Source organism: Seriola lalandi, unplaced genomic scaffold (genome assembly GCF_002814215.2).
Source record: "Seriola lalandi dorsalis isolate HSWRI2012SDOR001 ecotype SW California unplaced genomic scaffold, Sedor1 jcf7180002054570, whole genome shotgun sequence".
Classification (NCBI taxonomy): domain Eukaryota; kingdom Metazoa; phylum Chordata; class Actinopteri; order Carangiformes; family Carangidae; genus Seriola; species Seriola lalandi.
The window spans coordinates 1,654,230-1,674,092 of record NW_019525123.1 but is presented as its reverse complement, the minus strand read 5'-3'; the positions used below and the strand labels follow the sequence as shown (position 1 = coordinate 1,674,092).

The window sequence follows — 19,863 nt, the reverse complement described above, 5'->3', positions numbered from 1 at the left end:
AGACTGATCCCCAGCCAGCCATTCCTCACAGCCAGCCAAGTCTTAACAGTTGGCACAAGAAGGGCACCAGGGTTAAGACGTAGTCTTTTTTTAATTTTTTTTGCTATGTCACATAAATGCACACATGGTGTAACTGTTTTGCGCACATTGGCAAGTTTTGTTTTAGTCACTGATATCGCTCTGTGCTTAAAAAGTCCGAATTATTCACGCAATGCCTGTTTTCAGTCAGATGATTAAAGAATAGACTATTTTCAAGTGGTTGCTTTTATTACCAGCGCAATAAACTCAAGCCTGTGTTTTGTTTTTTTTTACCTACTAAGCCCATTCTGGGTTTCTTTCTGTAGCATGCTACCTGTCAGCTACAGTACTGTAAATCTGTCATGTTTGAAAACAACACTTGATGTACCACTGTGACTCTGCAATAAAGTGTGACAGGAGGGCTTGGGTAGGTTTACACGTGGCTTGACTTCTTGTGAGCCAGGCATGGAAGGCGGGCACTGAGAGAGCGCACTGATTACAGAGCTCGCACAAAGAGAGCTTTAATCTCTTGTTCAAAACTGAAACCACAACAAACAGTAAAAACAATGAACTCTGTCAGATTGGTCAATTTAATTAAAATAAGTTATGAAACCTCCGTTTTATGCGCTGTGTCTGCTGGCCATTCCTGATAAATAGCTGTTGTTAGTAAAGGCAGTGATATGAGTAGTCCATATAAGACACCAGCTGTCTGCAGGAACAGAGACACAGCAGTATATTAAATTGCACTGAAGGGATAGGAGGGAGTAAATAGATTGCTCCCATGACAGACTTTAATGAAAACCTAGAATGTGAGGTTTAAAGATATTAAACTGTAGAATGAGCGCTATTTTGACAGGTTGAAAGCCATGGATGAGGAGCCAACATACGACTGACTCACAGACTTACTGCATTTTATTGATTTGATTTGTGTTGGTAATATCCATTTGAACATTCAAAATGTTTATAACAAAGCATCATCACCAAGATTCACATTCTAATGCTGCAACAATGATGGTTTGACTTCACATAAACCATTTGAATTCTCCAGAGTCAGAGTTGCTGATTGAATACCGCTGGTTGTGGTTTCTCTGAGACTGCTACAAGTCTCACTCACACAGGCTCTCATTATCACTTTAAACCTATTTACACTTTCTGTCACTTTTGTAAACCGTTAAAAACCATAATGCCATCTTGAGACCAACGATGTTTTACACTACTTTTTAAAAACGTTTTACTCAAAGCATTTATTTTTTAATAGTTTATGAATCGTTATTCATTGTCAATGTGTGTGTGTGAGAGAGTATCACCGGTTGTCATGTTGTTCAGTTGACACTATAAAGACTATTGGTGTGTCTACGTAGCTGTCATGTTTTTTTGTTTTTTTTTTTTTTGGAAAAAAAAAATTGAAAGAATCCGCACACTGGATTAAAGCTACCAAAACATTGTTAGCCTGAAAAAAGGCAACGTTTCGATACTGTCAGATCTCATCTGACAAAAAAGCTTACATAAGTAGAGGATGAGTGTATATTTATATATATAGGCACAAAATAACATTCTGCTGATGTTACAGTCAAACAATTAATCAAAGAATTTACAGGCAATTTGTCATGGTCTTTTCACCATTATCATCATGTTTTCAAGCGCATTCTACAGCGGCCCCCGAGAGTCCAACACATCTTTTAAAAAAAAAAAAAAGAAAAATAGTGCAAATAGACAAAACTAAAGAAAATGAAAAAAAACATTCTTCTTCACATTTGACAACACTTAAAAAGGCTCAAAAAGTCTTAAAAAGACTCTAAAATAGATATTTGTGCATTGAAACAATCTGAACTTTTCTTTTTTTGTATCATGTACAGTGCCTACAAAAATTTAGTTTGTACGATAACGGCCAGAGAAATAATTTCATTTGAAAACCGCTGCTCTGCCATAACATAGGATCGGCTTCTCCCTTGTGGATTAGTGGAGTCAACCGTAGACATTGTCCAAGAAACTTTGAATACACCCCCCAACATCTTTGACAGTTGGTGTTTTGAGCACTGTGTTTACTTGACTAAATGGATTGTTTTCTCACACCACTATGTATTTTCTACGCTAGCAATTGCGTGAGGCAGCAGGGAAGGAAAGCAATCAAAGATGGACACAGGGAATGAAGTATGGGAGGTTTGGAGGGAGAGAAAACAAGTAAAGGTCTGGCAGCAGATTGGAAGAAAGTGCAGCTGGTGGAGGAGTAAGTGTGTCCAAGTTTCTGCGTTTCTTTTTTTTTTCTTTTTTTTTTTTCTTCCAAATCTTTGTCACCCTTTGCTCCCAGCACAGGGCTCTGAGTCAGTTGTGTGTATGTGTAATTGTGATTTCATGCATACAGCTATTTGTGTTTTCATGTGTGGCCAATAGATGTCTTGGTGGTTAGGTTCAGTGATGCTGGAAGAAAAAATGGGCCAATACAGTCCCTCATTATTTATTATTTGTCTGTGTTTGGTTAGCCCACTTTTTTCCTTTCTGCCTCTTTTATGTAGTGGAATACATATGTTTCTAACCTATATACAACAGCAGCCCACAAGCATGTTTAGATTACTTTAAAACTACTCCCAATAGCATGTGGTAAAAACTGTACTGTTGAATGCACCATTATATTAATGTAGGAAAACTGTTTTCCCATTAAAACGAGCTAAATGAATGACTTTCCTGCTGACTTGATTAAGCCTTTTAGGGTCATGGGTTATCAGTTTAATCAGTGTTTCTCACTGATGTGTGCACATGAAAAGAATGGAAGTATACAGATTTAACTAGATGGGCTCAGAAAGTGTAGATCTCCGCAAAGGACAATGTCAAACAACATTCAGCAGATCTCAGAGAAAAGAACTGAAATCCACAGTAAATGATCTGGATCTTCCCCAGAATTTAATGGGTTCTTCTCTGGCCCATGCCCCATTCATCATCAAACAAACAAACACATACGAGTTAAAACATAACGTCCTTGGCGGAGACAATGACAGATTCATCCAATGGAAATTCTTAGACGACTCCACCATCTTGAGAGTGGATGGCCTATGAACTGAGCTGCACTAAAATTAATATAAATGTAATGTTATGAATTGGACTTTACTTATTTGTAAAAGCCCCTTTTACACTGTGCGATTCTGGGTTGTCAAACAAAAGTTGATAATTGTGAGAGAAAGGTGGTGAAATCTGTTTTCGTCTGAAAAACGCAGGCTGCAACAGTTTCAGAATTTTAGTGCCAAAATCCCAAACTGTGACTTTAGTTATGACCAAACCAACCAATCAGAGTACAACACTGGCAAGTCTTCATAATGCAACTGCTAAAAAAAACATGCATAGCCCAAATTCACTCTGCACTGATCCACTCTCTCTTTCCTCCTTTTTTGAGTTTTTTTTCAAAGCAGTCATTCAGTCAATCATTTTTAATAATTTTTTCGTTGAAAGAAAATGGCATCTCATGACCAATTTTGAAGTCAATTATCACATCACCAGTCCGAGGCAGAGTCACCGAGCAAAAATCGACAAGAAAGTATTCATGACTCTACTGCAACTGCAAGAGCCCACTCATACAAAGAGCTCCCTACACATGAAATAATATCGTTGTGCTTCATTATCAAATCACTAGGGTGCAGAGGGTGCAGATGAATGACGCCAACTGACGCCATGTGACTGCTTGCTGTTTACGTAGCAGCACTATGATTCAACAGGCATTCATCCCACCACCTGACATGTCTCAAAATTAATATGCCGTCTGACACTGATTGTTTCCCAGGATTTATTAGACTCATTTTGCACAGAGCGACAGGCAGTTAACTTGTTGCACAGTGTGTAGGCACCTTAATACATGAACTGCTGCCAGTATCAACAGCCCTGCATAGCTTAATGAGTATCCTATTTAATATTTAATGACTAATGGGTAGTATCGGTGACCTCCACTGGGGTTTCTAACAACAACCACAGTTGCCTGGGATGATTAAGGGTGGCATTATATTCTTAAAAAAAAAAAAAACTGAGTTTGATGTGTTCTCATGGGCAAAATGGCAGGTTTACGACTAAAAGGAAGCGCTGCATTTGGTTTTGATTGCTGCGGTCTGCACTGGTTTGCCAGTCAAAGCTGTTGAAATTTTCATGGCTCCCTGTACACTGCCATCTGCAATTGGTCAACAGTGTCATGTGTTTAGTTATAGGCCACATATTTTTTTATTTTTTGTCCAGTAGAACTATGTAGTCTCATGTATCACTCTGTGCATCTTGTGTTTTTATTTATTTATTTATTTATCTGTAACTTAAAAGCTTCTCCATCTGGCGTGTTCACCATTAAGTTACTGGACTGGACTTGCATTTTCCCCACAGTGTCATGTTCAACAAGCAGATTGAGAATACCCATAATTCAATTTTGTTAAAATATTCTGTAAGACTTCAACTGTGCATCACTGTCACCTCTGAAAACGATAGAGGATTTCCCAAAGCGTCACACCTATCCTTAAGTAGAAAAAAAGTGAGGTACAAAGCTATGGGGTATTTATGTTTTTTTGCCATTATATAAATAGAACATTTACATCATAGACCTGATGTCACTTCAGACTATGAAAACTTCAGTTTCGGAACAAGTGCGACACGTGCAGTTATTTTTTTCTTCACAGGCATTTAGAAAGGAAATAGTTTTCCATGCCACAGGAGAAAATAGTTTCCATCTGAAATGTCACTCTGTCATTTACAGTGATAATTGCAATACCATATCTCCAGTTTCCGAGTAGGACTGTGTGTGGCCTCAAAATGTCTGCATATTTGTGTCTATCTCTGTGTGTGTTCGTGCGTGAGTCTTTGAATGATTATGATGAAATGGTAACTTTAACTAACGTAGTCCACATTGAAGAGAGCCGCAGGGCTTCAAAGTCAAAGTCATTACTCACTGCTTAATGCTGATGAGTTATCATTTGATTGAGTTGAGCCATCAGGTGGGTTTTCTCTCCCTCACTCAGTCACTCATCCCTGCATCAAACCAGACACACATACACACACTCACATCATCACAAAGACACAGGGGTGGATTTTTTTCTTTTTATAATTATTATTATTTTCTTTTCCTTTCAGCAGTCTCTACACCCACCCAACAGGTGTCCTGGTCCAGTTCCCTCTCTGTAGTAGTAATAATAACAACAATAATAATTGATAACATGGAACAATCAGATCCAGCCAGCATGTGTTGATTTTTGTACTGGCCGCAGCGCGCTGACGTGATTTTCCTGCCTTTTTTGTCTGCATGATTCTGGTGTGTGTGCGTGTGCTCGCCTGTGTTCTTGGCTGACTTGCTTGTGTGTAAGCCACTACTTTCCCACGTTGTGGAGTAGGGTCTCCCACAGGCCTCCCTCCGTGTCCCTCTCTCTCTTCTCTCTTTCTTTCCGTCCCTCTTTCTCTTCACTTCAGCCCCCCCCCCCTCTCTCTCTCCCTCTCTCTCTTTTTTTCTTATCCCTCTCTCTCTTCCTCTCTGCACCTGTACTCAGCGCTCCAGCCCCAGCTGCTCCCATCTCAGCTCAGCGCTGTTGGCCGGAGCCCATGTTGCACTTGGCATGTCCTCTGAGACCCTGGGGCCACACTTGACGTGCGAGGGCCAGGCAGGCCCCCGCCCAGAGAAGGCTCCCGTGGCCAGGAGGAGCTGAGAGCAGACGGATGAGAGGAGGGCTGTGGGCTGGAGAAAGACCTGCTGGAATTCTGGGAGTAAAATGCTGACTCATTGTTTGGCCTGCGGGGCAGGAGGTTGGGGAAAGAGATGATGAGAGTGGGAAGACTGGAGGTTTGTTCAGAGGAATGACGTGTGGTAAACAGTTAGCTTGTAGGAATAACTGCTGGTGAGGAGGCAGTATTTCTAGAATTTCTGTGGAAAAATGTAAAAAAGTGTCTACATTAATCTTTGGGATTACTTTGTCAAGTTTTGATGAAAATTCCTAATTATTACAATTTGGGTCTCATTTACTTAGTAATGCCACCGTTTCTGTCAGTTATGATGATGACACTTTACTCACCAAAGTAGTTGCTGACATCTGGGAAAATCAATATCTGCAACTTTAACTTGACGTTTTTCAACGTTTGAAATTTCAACTGTACTGTAACTTTTGGTAAACATTTGTCAGTCAGTCTCTTAGTCAGTGGGACCTTTTAAAGATGAACCCTAATGACTTTGGTGATCCCTGATTTTCTCATATATTCCCATCAGTAGGTCAAAGGGTTCATCTCAACATTTCCTAGATGGATTGGCAAAAAATAATGTTGCACAGACATTAGTGGTTTTGACTCAACGATTACCAAAGACTTTGGTAATCCTGTGACTTTTCCTCTGCCACAAAGTTCACAGTTGCGGTTTTGGGTGAATTATATTATCAGCAACTTTTGGATGAATTTCCATTTGACACATGCAGTGAAATCTTCCTCAGAATGATGATGCTAGGTTATCTTCTTGCATCGTCTACTTTGGTTTTACACCATATACCTCCAAACCTAATGACATTCAGCTGAACTTTGTATTTAGTGCTGATCTGGAAATGTTAGCATGCTAACATGCTAAACTAAGGTGGTAAACATGGTAATCTTTAGTATGCTAGCAATGCTGGATGCACCAGTGTACAGCCTCACAAGGCTGCTAACATGTCTGGAGTCTGTTTGTCTAGTTGTACTTTAGAGACACAAGACAATAACATATGATCTCAGTCATTAAATATATTGGCATATACACAAGGGAATGCTTATCGTTGTCAAACATTTAAAGAAGTGCTGGTTGGGCTGCTGTTGAATATGGTGCAACGACTCGAGATATTTTAATTTAATGATGCATGCGTGTGATTGGTTGTGAAAGAAAGTGTGCGAAAAGTTTCCATTCTATACAGTTTCTCTTGCTCTACATTTTCGAGCTTCTCGAGTTCCCCAAATTCCCACACGTACTCAATCAAGTATTAATTCTCACATTTCACGGCTGCTGCAGTGCCAAGTAAGATGTTGTGGTATAACTGAAAATGAGTAGATATGTATACACGGGGAAAAGGGATAGATGCGTTTCTGTAAATCTTGTTTTAATTTTCTCAGCACATCATGAAATAAACGTCACCATATTCACTAACTGCTGATTTTCATTATCTAATCAAAAGCTTACGCCTTGACCAAACATGAAAATATTGAATACATTTTGGCACCTGACTATAGTCAAGACGGATAAATCTTAGCTGCTGCTATCCATTTGTGTCTACCACATATGGTGGCTGTATGTCCTTGTGAATACAAGTATATACTGGCGGATAAGAAAGAGGACAGGGAGACGGATATGAAAAACTTTGGATTCCACTCCTCTCTTGTTAGCGTTCCCACTATTTCTCTTTCCTTGTCCGCAACCCGGCAGACATTCTCAGCCATTCTCCCCCTGACCCAGGAGGGGGTATCACACACGCGGACTTGCAGACCTCTAAATCTCCTCGTTGACAGCTCAGTCCCGCTCTGTCACAACCCAAAGAAAGAGAGGAAAATCTATGTCCAGAGCCAGAAGAAAGAGGAGGGGATATATATGTCCCTTTGCTTTGTTAGGCATCCCTAAGCTGAGATTCAATAGCAAGGCATTACTCAAGTGGTTAGCCAACAGGCCATTGTGTAGTAATTGACCCTGATGAAGTGGTGGGCCTTTAATTTGGGAACGCTGTAAACGGTGTGAATTGATAACTTGGCTCATAATGTTGGAGCCTCCTCTTCCTCCCTTTTCATCTGTTTTTATGTCATTTAGATAAATGTTAACTCAAGGCTGTAAACAAACTCTTCCTCTAATATCCTTTCACTCCCAATTTGGTGCATGTTGTTGTGAACAGTTTTTTTATTATAAATATTCCCTTCTCCCTTCTGTTGTTCTGTTCATTCCAGGTACCATTATCCTGTTCCTAAGATCTTCTATGTGCAGCTGTCCGTGGGGACTCATGAGTTTATTGGCGAGGGACGCACCCGCCAAGCAGCAAGACACAACGCTGCTATGAAGGCCCTGCAAGCCCTGCGCAATGAACCTATCCCAGAACGGCCACCACAGGTAAACACACACACAAACAAGTATAAACAGAAAGGCTTAAGCTAGCACAGCAATACCAGCTGTTGTTTAACATGCACTTGTTGTTGAATCCCTGCTGCTGTCTTCAGTACTCTTCTATTACTATAAAAACAAAAATAGATTTCTGCCTTGCTTATGAAAATAAAATATTGTTTGTTCCTTACTTTTAATGCTCCTGTACATAACCATTTTGGGTTTTTCATTAATTAAATAAACAAAGTAAATGTTGCACTGTAAATATCTCTAATTGCAATGCAGAGATAGCTGCAATAATCTTTTCATTGCATTGGTACTATGCAGTGACAAGAAACTGTAACTAAACCACCACTTATTCTTCTTAATAACTGTGTTAGGCCTGCTTAAAGGTAATGACGCAGCCATTACCTTTAAGCAGGCCTAACACAGTAGTATTTGTATAGTTTCGTAATTTCTGACAGTGACTTGAAAACTCTCCAGTGCCCATTTTCAACATAATGGAGAAAAGTGTGCAAATCTGTTTTTAACAACAGAGCTATATGACAGACAAATAAGCTATTGTATGTACTGTAATGCTACTTTGGCTACAGAGATAATACAAAATATAAAAAATATAAAATGTCCCCAGCTTTATCCTCCAAGGGCAAGTGATTTTCACATTCAGTGTCTCACTCCCTTCAGACACAACCATCATTCAACAAGTAGCCACTCCTGTCACGTTTGGTGCTGTGTATTACCAAGTGCAGAGTGGAGGTTTCTTCACTTGTACTCAACATTCGGTCACGTCAAATGGTTACACTGAAAAGCATCACATTTCTATTTCAAATGTAAAAAAATAATGATGTGATTTACAATTATCAGCCAAGATTTACTTACTGTCTGTCAAATGATCAGTCGATTGCCCGATCGTTTTAACTCTACTGTGTAGCTAATATGTTAACATTATACGTTCACTAATGTACACAAAGCTGCTCCACTCCAAACCTAAAGGGCTGTCTTTCACTCGCTGTGTAAAAGGTCATTCCACTCTCCACTTTAATTCTCCACCAATCATCCCAGCCTCAACCCTTCAGCATGTGACTGCTCTCACCCCAGAAGACTCTGTCTCTCCACTTGACCCCGTCCGACTTGAAAACTCTACCCTTAATGAAAAGTCAGGATTTGCACTGCTGATCTGTTTGTGCTCTCCGTGGAGAGGCTCTAAAGAGTTATGCAGTTTTTTTTTTTGCAGTTGCTGAGATGAATGCATAACCAGCTTTCATCAGATTGAATCCAAATCCACCTCATCTCTAATTACTCTAATGTATAATTTAAGCCCTTCAATCTCCATAGTTTTAGTTTGCACCTGGCAGAGATGTATTATCTGTCCCTCGTTTTTTTTTTTTTTATGTTTTTTTTTTTTTTGTCCTTTTTCTTTGAACTTACTCCCAATGTCACTGTACCTTTCCAGAGTTTCCCCTCAGGCATAGCTGTTAACTGTTGTTATAATCTCCCACCGGAAATCAAATTACCGCATATCTTCAACGCCTGGCATTGCTGATGGTTATTCAAAACGCTTTGGCTCCTCTCTCTTGCCTGACTTGCTGTCTTGTGGCGTTGGCCTCCATAAATGAGCTCTTTGTTTGCCGCTGCTTCTGAGTCTTGCTTTACAAATTGAGGCACATTGTGTCTACAGTATATGTCTGTCATTCTGTCTCCGCGTGAGTGTGTGTGTTCCTACATGTGTAAGTGTGTGGACACCCTCAGGGTAAAAGTGTTCCTTTTCACCAAGGGCTGTCAAACCTTTATTTTGAGGAAGACCACAAGTAAATATCAGTGACGCTTTAATTAGAGTGTTTTTACACTGATAGAACAACAATATGTAACCCTAGGAAACACAAAAGAAATAACTCCAACTTCACAGGACTTTGGGTAATGAAACTGCTGACTAACTCGTAAATCCAGTGCTAGTGGGTTTAGATACTGGTGATGTTATTGAAATCATGACATTTGAAGTGCACTTCCTGTCCTCCTTGAGAAAAACAGTTTGTTTTTCTCATAATAAGTGGTTTGACTGGGGCATTTATGAGAGGAAATCTGTATCATCAGTTCCTAGGAGCAAGGTTGCATGGTCATGAATATATTTAGACGCGTGAAACTGTGCCCTTTACAATAAAGTTACTTTACTAAGATTGATGTTGTTCTGTCTACGGGGAAGCCCCTCTTCCCATCCTTTGATCTTGAATGATTTTCTTCTATTACGAAATCAGTTTCCCAAGCGCATAGATGTGAATACGAAGTATTCTGTTCGCCCACAGTCACTGCTCATTGAAACGGCTCCTTCAGGGTGAGTGTTAATGTCTCAGAGCACTATATGGGTTCTTCGCTTGCTTATACAACATCCATATGTAGAAGCAGCACCAAAGTCAGTTTTAACCCTCTATTTGTCTTTGTCACAAGAAGGTTGCTGATCTGCTTGCTTATTCCAATTTGAACACGGATACACACTCACAGACACACGCAGCAGCTTATAACCAGTGGCTTGATATTGCAGCCTTGAGAGAGGAGTCACACTCTTAATCACATATATCAAGGACGCTGGAAACGGCAGCAGAGGAAAATGTAACCATGAAAACCACGGATACAAGAAAACTAGAAGAAAGGGCTTTTTGGACTGACTCACTCTCAGGTGTCTCTTGTGTCCACATACGTATATACAAGAGGCAGATGATGTATGTCTCAGCACACGCACAAGAAAGCACACCTCTCGCCAGCACCAAGTCTTTTCGTCCCAGTGCGGTAGGTGCATCGGACCACGTGACTGTTTCCTGTGAAATCCAAGAGATCTCGCAGTATGAATCATGCGACGTATCAGGTCACACAATGAGAAGGAGAAGGGAAGGAGCCCAAAGGGAAAGACCACAGCCTTTCAGACTTAATCAGACAAAGAGCTGGACATGAAAAGATAAAGATCGAGACAGCACTCTATATTCCCATAGACAATTGGCACCAAAAAGCCCCTTGTATGGCTGATGATATGATCTCTATGGAGTGAACTAAAGGTTTGTTTCTTTATTAGTAGAAGGGACAAATAGCAATACTGTATTTTATAGGCATATAGTGATCTATTTAAGAATTCCTCAAACTTATACTTCTAATTATAATAGATTTAGTCTGTCTGATCCATATTTAAACAGCTGACTTAGTTATTCAAAAACTGCTAAAGTGACTGAAGGCTCAGACTAGAGTCATCTGGTATTAAGTCCAGAATTACTTCATAGATTCATGGGCGTCAAATTTTGTGGATTGAAAAAAAAATTATTTTTAACATAGCAATGTTGTTAGGTCTATCTGGAACCAACAAATATGTAGTTATCCCAATAAAATCTGCTGGTGCTTTCCCACTGACCTTAACAATCCTTTCCTTCTGGGTCCTTGTTCTCCAGTTTCTGTTTTGAGGGCGAGACGGTTCTTGATGTTCACAAATAATAGTTTGTCTATCAAGAACAGAGAGTTTATATGCAATAATTCTCAAATTTAGTGGACCACCCCCTATAAGATACCTTCCTGTGCAGACAGAGGACCACCAGTCATGTCCAGGAATACTGACATCTCAATCCCATATCAGATAAGGATCTTAGACAGAAAACAGACAGGCCTCTTGTTGCAGCAGCTTGGCGGACATCCACACTCTAGGTGTGTAAATCTGAAAAGTCTTTGATATGAGCCACTATTTTGGGGTCATGGTCTATTATTTTTTTGTACATTGGAAAAAAACAGATACATTTTCCTTCCATTTTATTAAAAAAAACTCAACATTAAATAGTGGCTCAATTAGCATAATACTTGCTTTAAAATTGATAAAACTTAGATAAATCTAAAGATAATATCTGATTATTTCTCTACATTAATTACAAAGTTGTTTTATTGACACATTTTTCTGTGTCTGTTGTCATACCACAGAGCAAGTATGAAGTAGCGCAACTTGGCCGATGAATACTACATGTTAACCAGCAGTCACTTCAAAGCCATTTCCAAGCTGCTGCTCTGCCATGTTGAAATTTTATAACTGTGACATTGTCTGACAAAAATCACCATACATATAAGAGAGAATGGCTGTGCTGTGATTTTGGCTATATGTACTTGTGAAATGATCACTCAGAGAGAAAGTTTGAAGAGACAGAATGTCTTTCTTATTTTGTCTTTCACAAAACTCTCAGCCTCTGTCGGTATCAAAACTGCTGCTCCGCCTGTCTACCACTCACTGGACAGAGTAGGCTTAGACAGAGATGTGCCTCAGGCTCACAGGGCTGTACTGGCGACTCGTTTCTATGGAAAGTAACGAAGTTTTTTTTTCCAAAATGCAGCTTGATTTGTTGCTAGGTGCTTTTCTAAGAAAAAAGTCACTGAAGGGCTCTGGAAATGAAAACTGTTGTGAATCCGTTATAAACGCCCCATGATGAAATAATAGAAAATGTTCAAAATGGCCAAATCATTTTTGCAACGGCAACAGCCAGTAGGAAAAGTCCAACACTGAGCTGACCGCTATTGTAACTTCATCACTTATTCAACGTTATCACTCACTCAGCAACAGCAGACACACTTTGATAACGCCGTTGCAAAAGACTTTGCATCATCAATGTAGCCTTCTTTTCCCACTGACATGTCATCTGACATATAGGCGGTTGAACATTCTCCACAGTTATTCATGGTCTTATCCAATACATCTTTTTCTGTGTGTTTCTCATTTACTGGAAAACCATAATACTTCCAAACACGAATCTAAATGATGTCAGAGGCTCTTGCTCTCATTTGCATTCACCATAACAGCGATGCAAACTTGGTGGATGTTGCACTTTTGAATTTTAGCTGTAGTCATGGCATTCTTGACAGTTCATGAATAATAGATGTAACTTTACCCCCTGACAGTTCTCCCTCTGTGTGAGTGTATGTGTGTTTTCTTACATGCAGGTCAGAGGGAAAGGAACATCAAGTTTTCGAAATTGTGACTGAAGGGAAAATCTAATAATGAGAAATAGTACTATGACTTGTGTTATGAGCATCTTGATACCTATTACCTAGAAGCAACACAAGTGTGAGCATTAACAATCAGTAGGTCTTCTTTTACCACTTTGACGTCTGATTTATTTTATTTTATTTTTTGTGACATTGTTTTCCAGAACCCAGAAGAGAAAGGGGAGACAGAGGAAGGCACTGATGCCAGCAAATCCGAGATCAGCCTGGTCTATGAAATTGCCCTCAAGAGGAACTTATCTGTCAACTTTGAGGTGAGAAAGACATGACGTAGTTATAACACATATCCCCACAAAAATAAGGCCAAATGACGCTGTTATCATCGGGGCTACAGTAAATTGTAAGTCATGTGTTTCCTAGAAGTTATAACATGAATGAACAGGAAATGAGGATAAGGCTATGGACTGAGGGGGACATATGATTAGTCATGATGTAATCCCTGGGTTTGTGCAAGTTATAGAGCGGTAAGTATTACAAAAACTAAACAACTCATTAGTTCCGTGAGAAGATATCACAGAAAAACTTGAAGGAGTCACACTGATAAGTCTTTACCCGCAATAATAATAAAATGTAATCTGTGTGACGATGTGTGTTTATCCAGTTTTGCTTAATTTTTTTTTACATCAGTGAGGTCACTTATCTCAAACGTGGTTTAAAAGAAATGTGCAAACAGGAATTCTTGGACGGATCACTTGTTTTTTTTATGGCTTGTGGAAATTCTCATGGTTCTAAGTTCAAAATGTTCCTGGACTGATGTGCGACATCAGTATGGGTTTTAGTGAAGTGGATCCAGTGACTTTGTGGGTGACTCAGCTGATAAAGTGGTGATCAGTGTGGATCATCCGGTACTGCAAGATTAAATAAATTTAGTATCCATACTGTACTTTCCCATGAAATTAAATAAAATCTGCTTAAAAGCAATAAATAGACAAACTTTTTTAAAAACCTTTCTTTAACAACTTGAACCAATATTCCTCTTATTTTATCCCCTGTTTAGCTAATATGTTTGATGGAAACATCACGTGTGTTATTACATTATTTCGCATACCATTACAATATGCCGCAATCCAATACAACAAGTAAGGTCTCTGACACCAGTTTCAACATAAACAGAGCATTATGAGGTTACCGAAGGTTCCACTGTCGCGCTTGTGCTTAATATTCACACCTAAGATATCTTTTTTTAATGGCTTCTGTGCTACATAAAATGGCACATAAAATTTGTGCAGTATTTTGCACACATTTCTCTGTAATTCAATGTGACATGACGTCTGATGACCTTGGGATCTGGACACATCACAACATCAATTAATGATGAACCCACAATAGATATGAAATTAAATAAGTTGAGTATGGACCCTGCAATTAGAAAACAACCAAACAAACAGACACACACTTGAAAAAACATCTTTCAACATCTTGCTTTTTGATGCCACACCCCATCCCTCCATCTCGCACAGTCCAGAGTTAAAGTGTGATTTAATCAAAAGTCAGAAGTCATAATTTAAAATTTGTATTTTAACTTCCGCCTTCAGTTTCATGTAGACATTTGATATGCTCACCTGCGTGATCCATTGTGAGGGGCAGACAGAGAGAAAGGCAGAGCTGTGGCCCCATGCTCCTCTCTGAAACAACTTCTGATGGGAGTCATTGAGACAGTCTTATGGTTTACAGCATCTTCCCTCAGGTTTTTCCTTACTCAAGCCTCTCTTGATCTCAATGAGACTACCTGATTAAATAAACGTTGTATAAAATACAATCTATCTGCTGAATATCAAGCGTCAAATCACTTTAAGTTCAATGCATTATATACAAGTACTTCCAGTTGGAGATGCTGTGCTTCAGTGCTTCTACTCTCTCGCATGTGCGTGGAGCCATTTCTCACACACCTGCAGCATAAACTGTGACTGACATTTCCGCACTGCGAGAGGTTTATCGTTTTTTTTTTTTTTGCGGTCCTTGCAGATCCCAACGGGCGTCTGATCTTTATTTATGAAAGATGTACACATCTCTTAAAACTTGAGAGAGAGAAAAGACTGTCATCAGTTCTTAAGAAGCAGCCCACCATTTCCATAAACAGCTGTCGGAAATCCTAGTGTGTGTATTACAGTAATGGATTTCATTCTCAGTCAGTTTACCACACAAACATGCAGTGACCATCAGAGGAAATGAATCTTAAGCCACCTTTGTGTTGGCTTGCTGGTTCAGACAAGAACATATTCTTATTCACAGCTGCCCTTGGGAAAAGCTTTTGGCAGAGGGTTTGTGTCCTTGATAAAGTAAGCTGGGAACTGCCCAGTGCTGCTACAATCTCCTGCTGGCATGTTCGCCTGGATATGATGCGGGTTAACTGCCTTACTCAGGGTTTTAGTTTTGCACAATGAGACTCCTCTGGATGTTACAGGGAATCCTACCAGTGCTTTTTTAACCACTAGAGCCACTGCCCCCAACTTTTTCTAAATCCACTAAGAACTCCAGTGTGTCCTTACATGACCTGCTGGGTCCGTTCTCCTTGGCTTTCACCATATCTTAGCTGACTCATCCAATATTCTCTCCCTCATTGCTCCCTCTTCTTCTTCTGCACTCTGCAAGGTGCCAAAAACAAGGGAGGCTCAGTTTACTCTGTGTGCCCCCTCCCTTCCTCCACAGAATCCCTCCCTTCCACCTCTCCTGCCATCATTCCCAAAAATCACACACAGGGCGGTAGCGTGTTGAGGCTAGGGGGATAGGCGGATTGGGGGTGAGAGGAAATGGAGACTGGGATGGAAGGAAGGGAGGGAGACTCTCCTCACTCTGTTGACTTTTCTTGCTAATAAGAGTTTACACAACATTGGAAAAAATATCTGGAAAGCAGTCCAATCCTCCCTTTTGCACCCCCCCCCCTCAAATCTCTCTTCTTTGTTCAAAAACACATTTGCTCATCAGAGCATGACATGGCCATCCTTCCTGGAACTGCTATTAATAATTTCAGCCAGCTAAATCTGGATTGATGTGATTCATTATCTGTCATGTCTTTGTCATTGACAGCATTTACTCCACTTTCAATTTTAGTCCTTCTGAACTGGAAGCTGAGAGTGGCGTTGTTTCTTTTGTTTTTAAAAAAAAAAAAAAAAAAAAAGCAGACCACAGCCACATTCCTCCAATCAGTCTCTCTTCTGCTTACTGTCAGTCTGGAGACTGGCTGTTCATTACTGCTGTGTGATGAGCAGTAAATCAGTAACTTCTCTCACTGTGCTTCCTCTCCCACTTTGTCTTTCTTTCACCATCTATCTACATCTACATCTCCATCAACAGCTAATATTCTTTGCCTATTTCACTGCCTATTATGATTTGTGGGCCCTCGTGTCAGCAGTGTTTTGCTGGATTTGCTCAGCCTTTCCTGTGCTGCAAATAGATTTCCTGATTTGAAGTAAGAGACAGAAAGTGGAAACAGTTTTGTTTCCTTAGGTGCCGTCTTTTTATTTTCGTTCTGCTAAAACCTCGCGCATGAAGATGTTCATTTTGTTCTCCATCTCTGCATATCAGTCACACCACATTTGTTTTCCTGTGCCATGTCAAACTAAACTGTCTGAAGGCCAAGCTGCAATCATCATCTCCCTCTCCTGGCATTACATACCTTTCTGTCCGCCTCATACTCCTGATAGCTCTCCAGCAGATTCATTTTCATCCTCAATCAGCATGTTGCGTGCAATATGCTCTCACCCTGCCACTACGCCGTGGCTGGAGACCAAGTATGAATTACATGTCTCTATGGGTCTCTTTTTGCCCATTGGTTCTATTACATTATAACTCATTAGACAAAGTTTGGCCTCATCTCCTTTCCTGCCATGTCACATCCTCTTTACCGTGTCTTCTTTGATGCTCTGAGAAGAAATGTTACACTCCCACACCCCCAGTCAAACTCTCATACTCACACACATACACGCACAGTTATGCATTCATGGATCCTACACAGAACCATAATGGTCATCTCTCATGTGAACGCCGTTCGCAGCAGCCATGTTTTCACATCATCTCATCCCTGCCCTCACTGGGGCATGAAATTACTCGTGAGTCACTGCTAGCGAGTGTCTGCTTTCCCATCCCTCTGCAACGATGAGGGTCGCCGCCACCCTGAGAGGCAGTTGGCTCATTTAATCCGCCCGTCAGGCAATATCAAACAGATGTCAGCATCAAAGAGGAACCAATCTATAAATCACAGCTTGTGTGTTGGATCGGAGGCTCCTTTTCCAAAGAGGACACAAGAAAAGAGGGTCCGGGCCAAGAACCACCCATCTTACAAGAAGCAGCTTCCCTCAGGGCTTGTCCATCCACTACTCATCACAAAAGAGCCTTTCTTCCCTCTCCCAGTCCCGACCATTGTCCTGCCCTGCTCCCATAGCCTCCTCTTCCAGAGTACCTGAGGTCTCGCATGCACATATCCTCAGACTGCTCAGGGTATTAATGTCTCCATGAGAAGCCGAAGAGAAGGCCTCCCATGTTTGAAAAAGAAGAGATGAAGAGACAAGAAGAGAAGGGGACTGAAAAAAAAAGCGTTTCCTGTGTACAACCTGATCCTTGTCATTAGGTGGGAGACAGGTGTGTTTGTGTGTTTGTTTGCATGTATGTGTGTGTGTGTGGGTGTGGGTGTGGGTGTGCGCGTGTAAATGAATGAAAGTACTGAAATCCCATCGGCGTGGCGCAGATCCCGTGTCGTCTGCCAGGAGACTGACTGCAGCTCGTCTGCCGCCGTCCTGGGCCAAGAGTGTGTGACGTGTGCACAGATACACACTTTGTCTCATACTGTTTGTTGACTATACCATAAACCTATGAAGGCCACATTTGAGCTGTTGCTTTTTGTCCATAATTGCATGTTTTCACCTTAAACAACACATATGAATCTTATCACTGCAGCGCTTGTCCATCACTTATTCTGCGGTATTTTTTGCAAGTTTCCAGTCTTTTACTTTGAAGGGAGTGTTCAGAAAAGGAAAACAAACATCAAAGAACACCATCCTCGTTTCCATAACTTGAAGACATTGTAAGCACTTGTGTTTGTGTGAGGAAAATAAGCATTTGTGCAGATTCATCCTCTGGTGCAACACTGTTTATGTCTCGGCTACCCTACCATCTTGCTCAACCACATAAGCTGAACAGTTACACATGTTTAAAGGAGCCTGTGATGGACAAGGAGGGAGTGAACGCTTGGGTGAGTGATTGAGAACAGCTACAAAATTAGGACAGCTGAAGAAGACTCATCAGAGACTTGCATCAGCTTGTCCATATTTTGGTAGTAGCTCATATTTTTCTCCGAGTGACATAATCTCAGCTGACCAGTGGCCAGTGATGTGTAGCGTCATTATCAACACCATCAACAAAGATGAAACAGCTCAGAAATGGGGACGTTTCCAGTCCCATTGAATGTTGTAATGCACGAGAAGCTGCCATGTTGTGTTTCCTTTTTCTGGTGATGAGCAAGACCAGAGCAGATCCCCTGGGTGGGAGAGAGGTTGGCTATTAGCTTAGACGGCTAGTGCTCCAAGGCTTCTCTGCAACACACATCCTTACGTACTGTATACTTAAAACTCATTGTGCAGGAATGCTGACAGGCTAACAGGTACACTGACAGCAAACACGAGGCCCAGTGTCAGCAGTGTTAACAAGAATGTCCTGCAGTTACCTACTTAGAAAGTGGGATGAAGAAACCTAAATTAAATGCAATTTTACAGCAAATCAATTTTTTTATATTCTGCAGTAACAGGCTGAGTGTCTTGTCTATGTGGTAGGAGTTATGGGCATTGATCTGTCTGCATAGATCTGTAGTTTTATTTATTATTATTTCTGGATACATTTAACAAGCATTTGGGTTTGACCTTTCTTTGTTTGCTTTTCATCCACCAAACTTGCTTTGTCATTTTAGTTTAATTGAAGAAAATACTAAATTCTGCAGCTATTGTTATGTAGCAGGGAAGGAGGGGTTTGCACACATTATCCTTTGTTCTCTTCAAGGACTGGTATTAGTCTGTGTTGATGTGTGAAGAATGCGAGGAATGCTCAAGGTTCCGCTTATCATTTTAATCTGTTTTATCGGTCACTGGGTTCAAATTAACTGTTTCTAGATTGCATCTGATTGCTCCAATTTGTGCTTTCTGCACCACAAATTGAGCTCAAATGAAGAGGGGGGAGATGGGGGGGGGGGTATGAGAAAATCCAAAGAAACACTTCCACGCAACGTCTGTAGCTGGAGGGAGAGCGAGGGAGAAAGTCGGCGAGCTACGAATTGAAAAGGCGACAGCATTAGCTGAAAATGTACTGTTGGACTCAGTAAGTGAGTGAAACTTAATTCTTCCGCCAGTATGTTTTTCTAAATAAGGTTGGGGAGAACCCCACCTGCTACACACACATACGCACACTCACACACTGTTCTTGGACTTCACAGGAAGTGGATGTGATTGCAGAAGCATGACCTAACGCCAGCCGGTGTTTGTTTTAGGTCTCCCAGGTGACCAGAGGCTGGAGGAAGGAAACTGAGCCTTCATCACTAGAGACTGTCATCTAGGAACATGTTACTCTTGATATGTGCGCTTGTGCGTCAGTGTGTGCGTGTGTGTGTTTTGTATATGAATAACACACGCGCATATGGGTGGGTAGCACTGTGACCATCGAGAGCAGATGTTTTGGACCACCTGGTGTAGCTGCTTGCAGAGCGCGCTGCACACACGCACTCACACATATCGTGCATAACAAAAACACTCACACATATTCAGATTCATTTTCTTGTCTTTTCTGCTCTGTCTCTCAAATGT

At 40.8% G+C, this 19,863-nt stretch overlaps 1 protein-coding gene across 1 annotated transcript in view; it reads left to right on the top strand.

The window, feature by feature from the left end:
• Positions 1 to 19,863, top strand: part of stau2 (staufen double-stranded RNA binding protein 2) — an 86,804-nt gene that overhangs the window by 13,569 nt on the left and 53,372 nt on the right. Inside the window, exons 6-7 of the mRNA XM_023416981.2 lie at positions 7,912 to 8,071; positions 13,225 to 13,332. Of these exons, the coding sequence (XP_023272749.1) occupies positions 7,912 to 8,071; positions 13,225 to 13,332 (268 nt within the window). The remainder of the gene's footprint in view (positions 1 to 7,911; positions 8,072 to 13,224; positions 13,333 to 19,863) is intronic.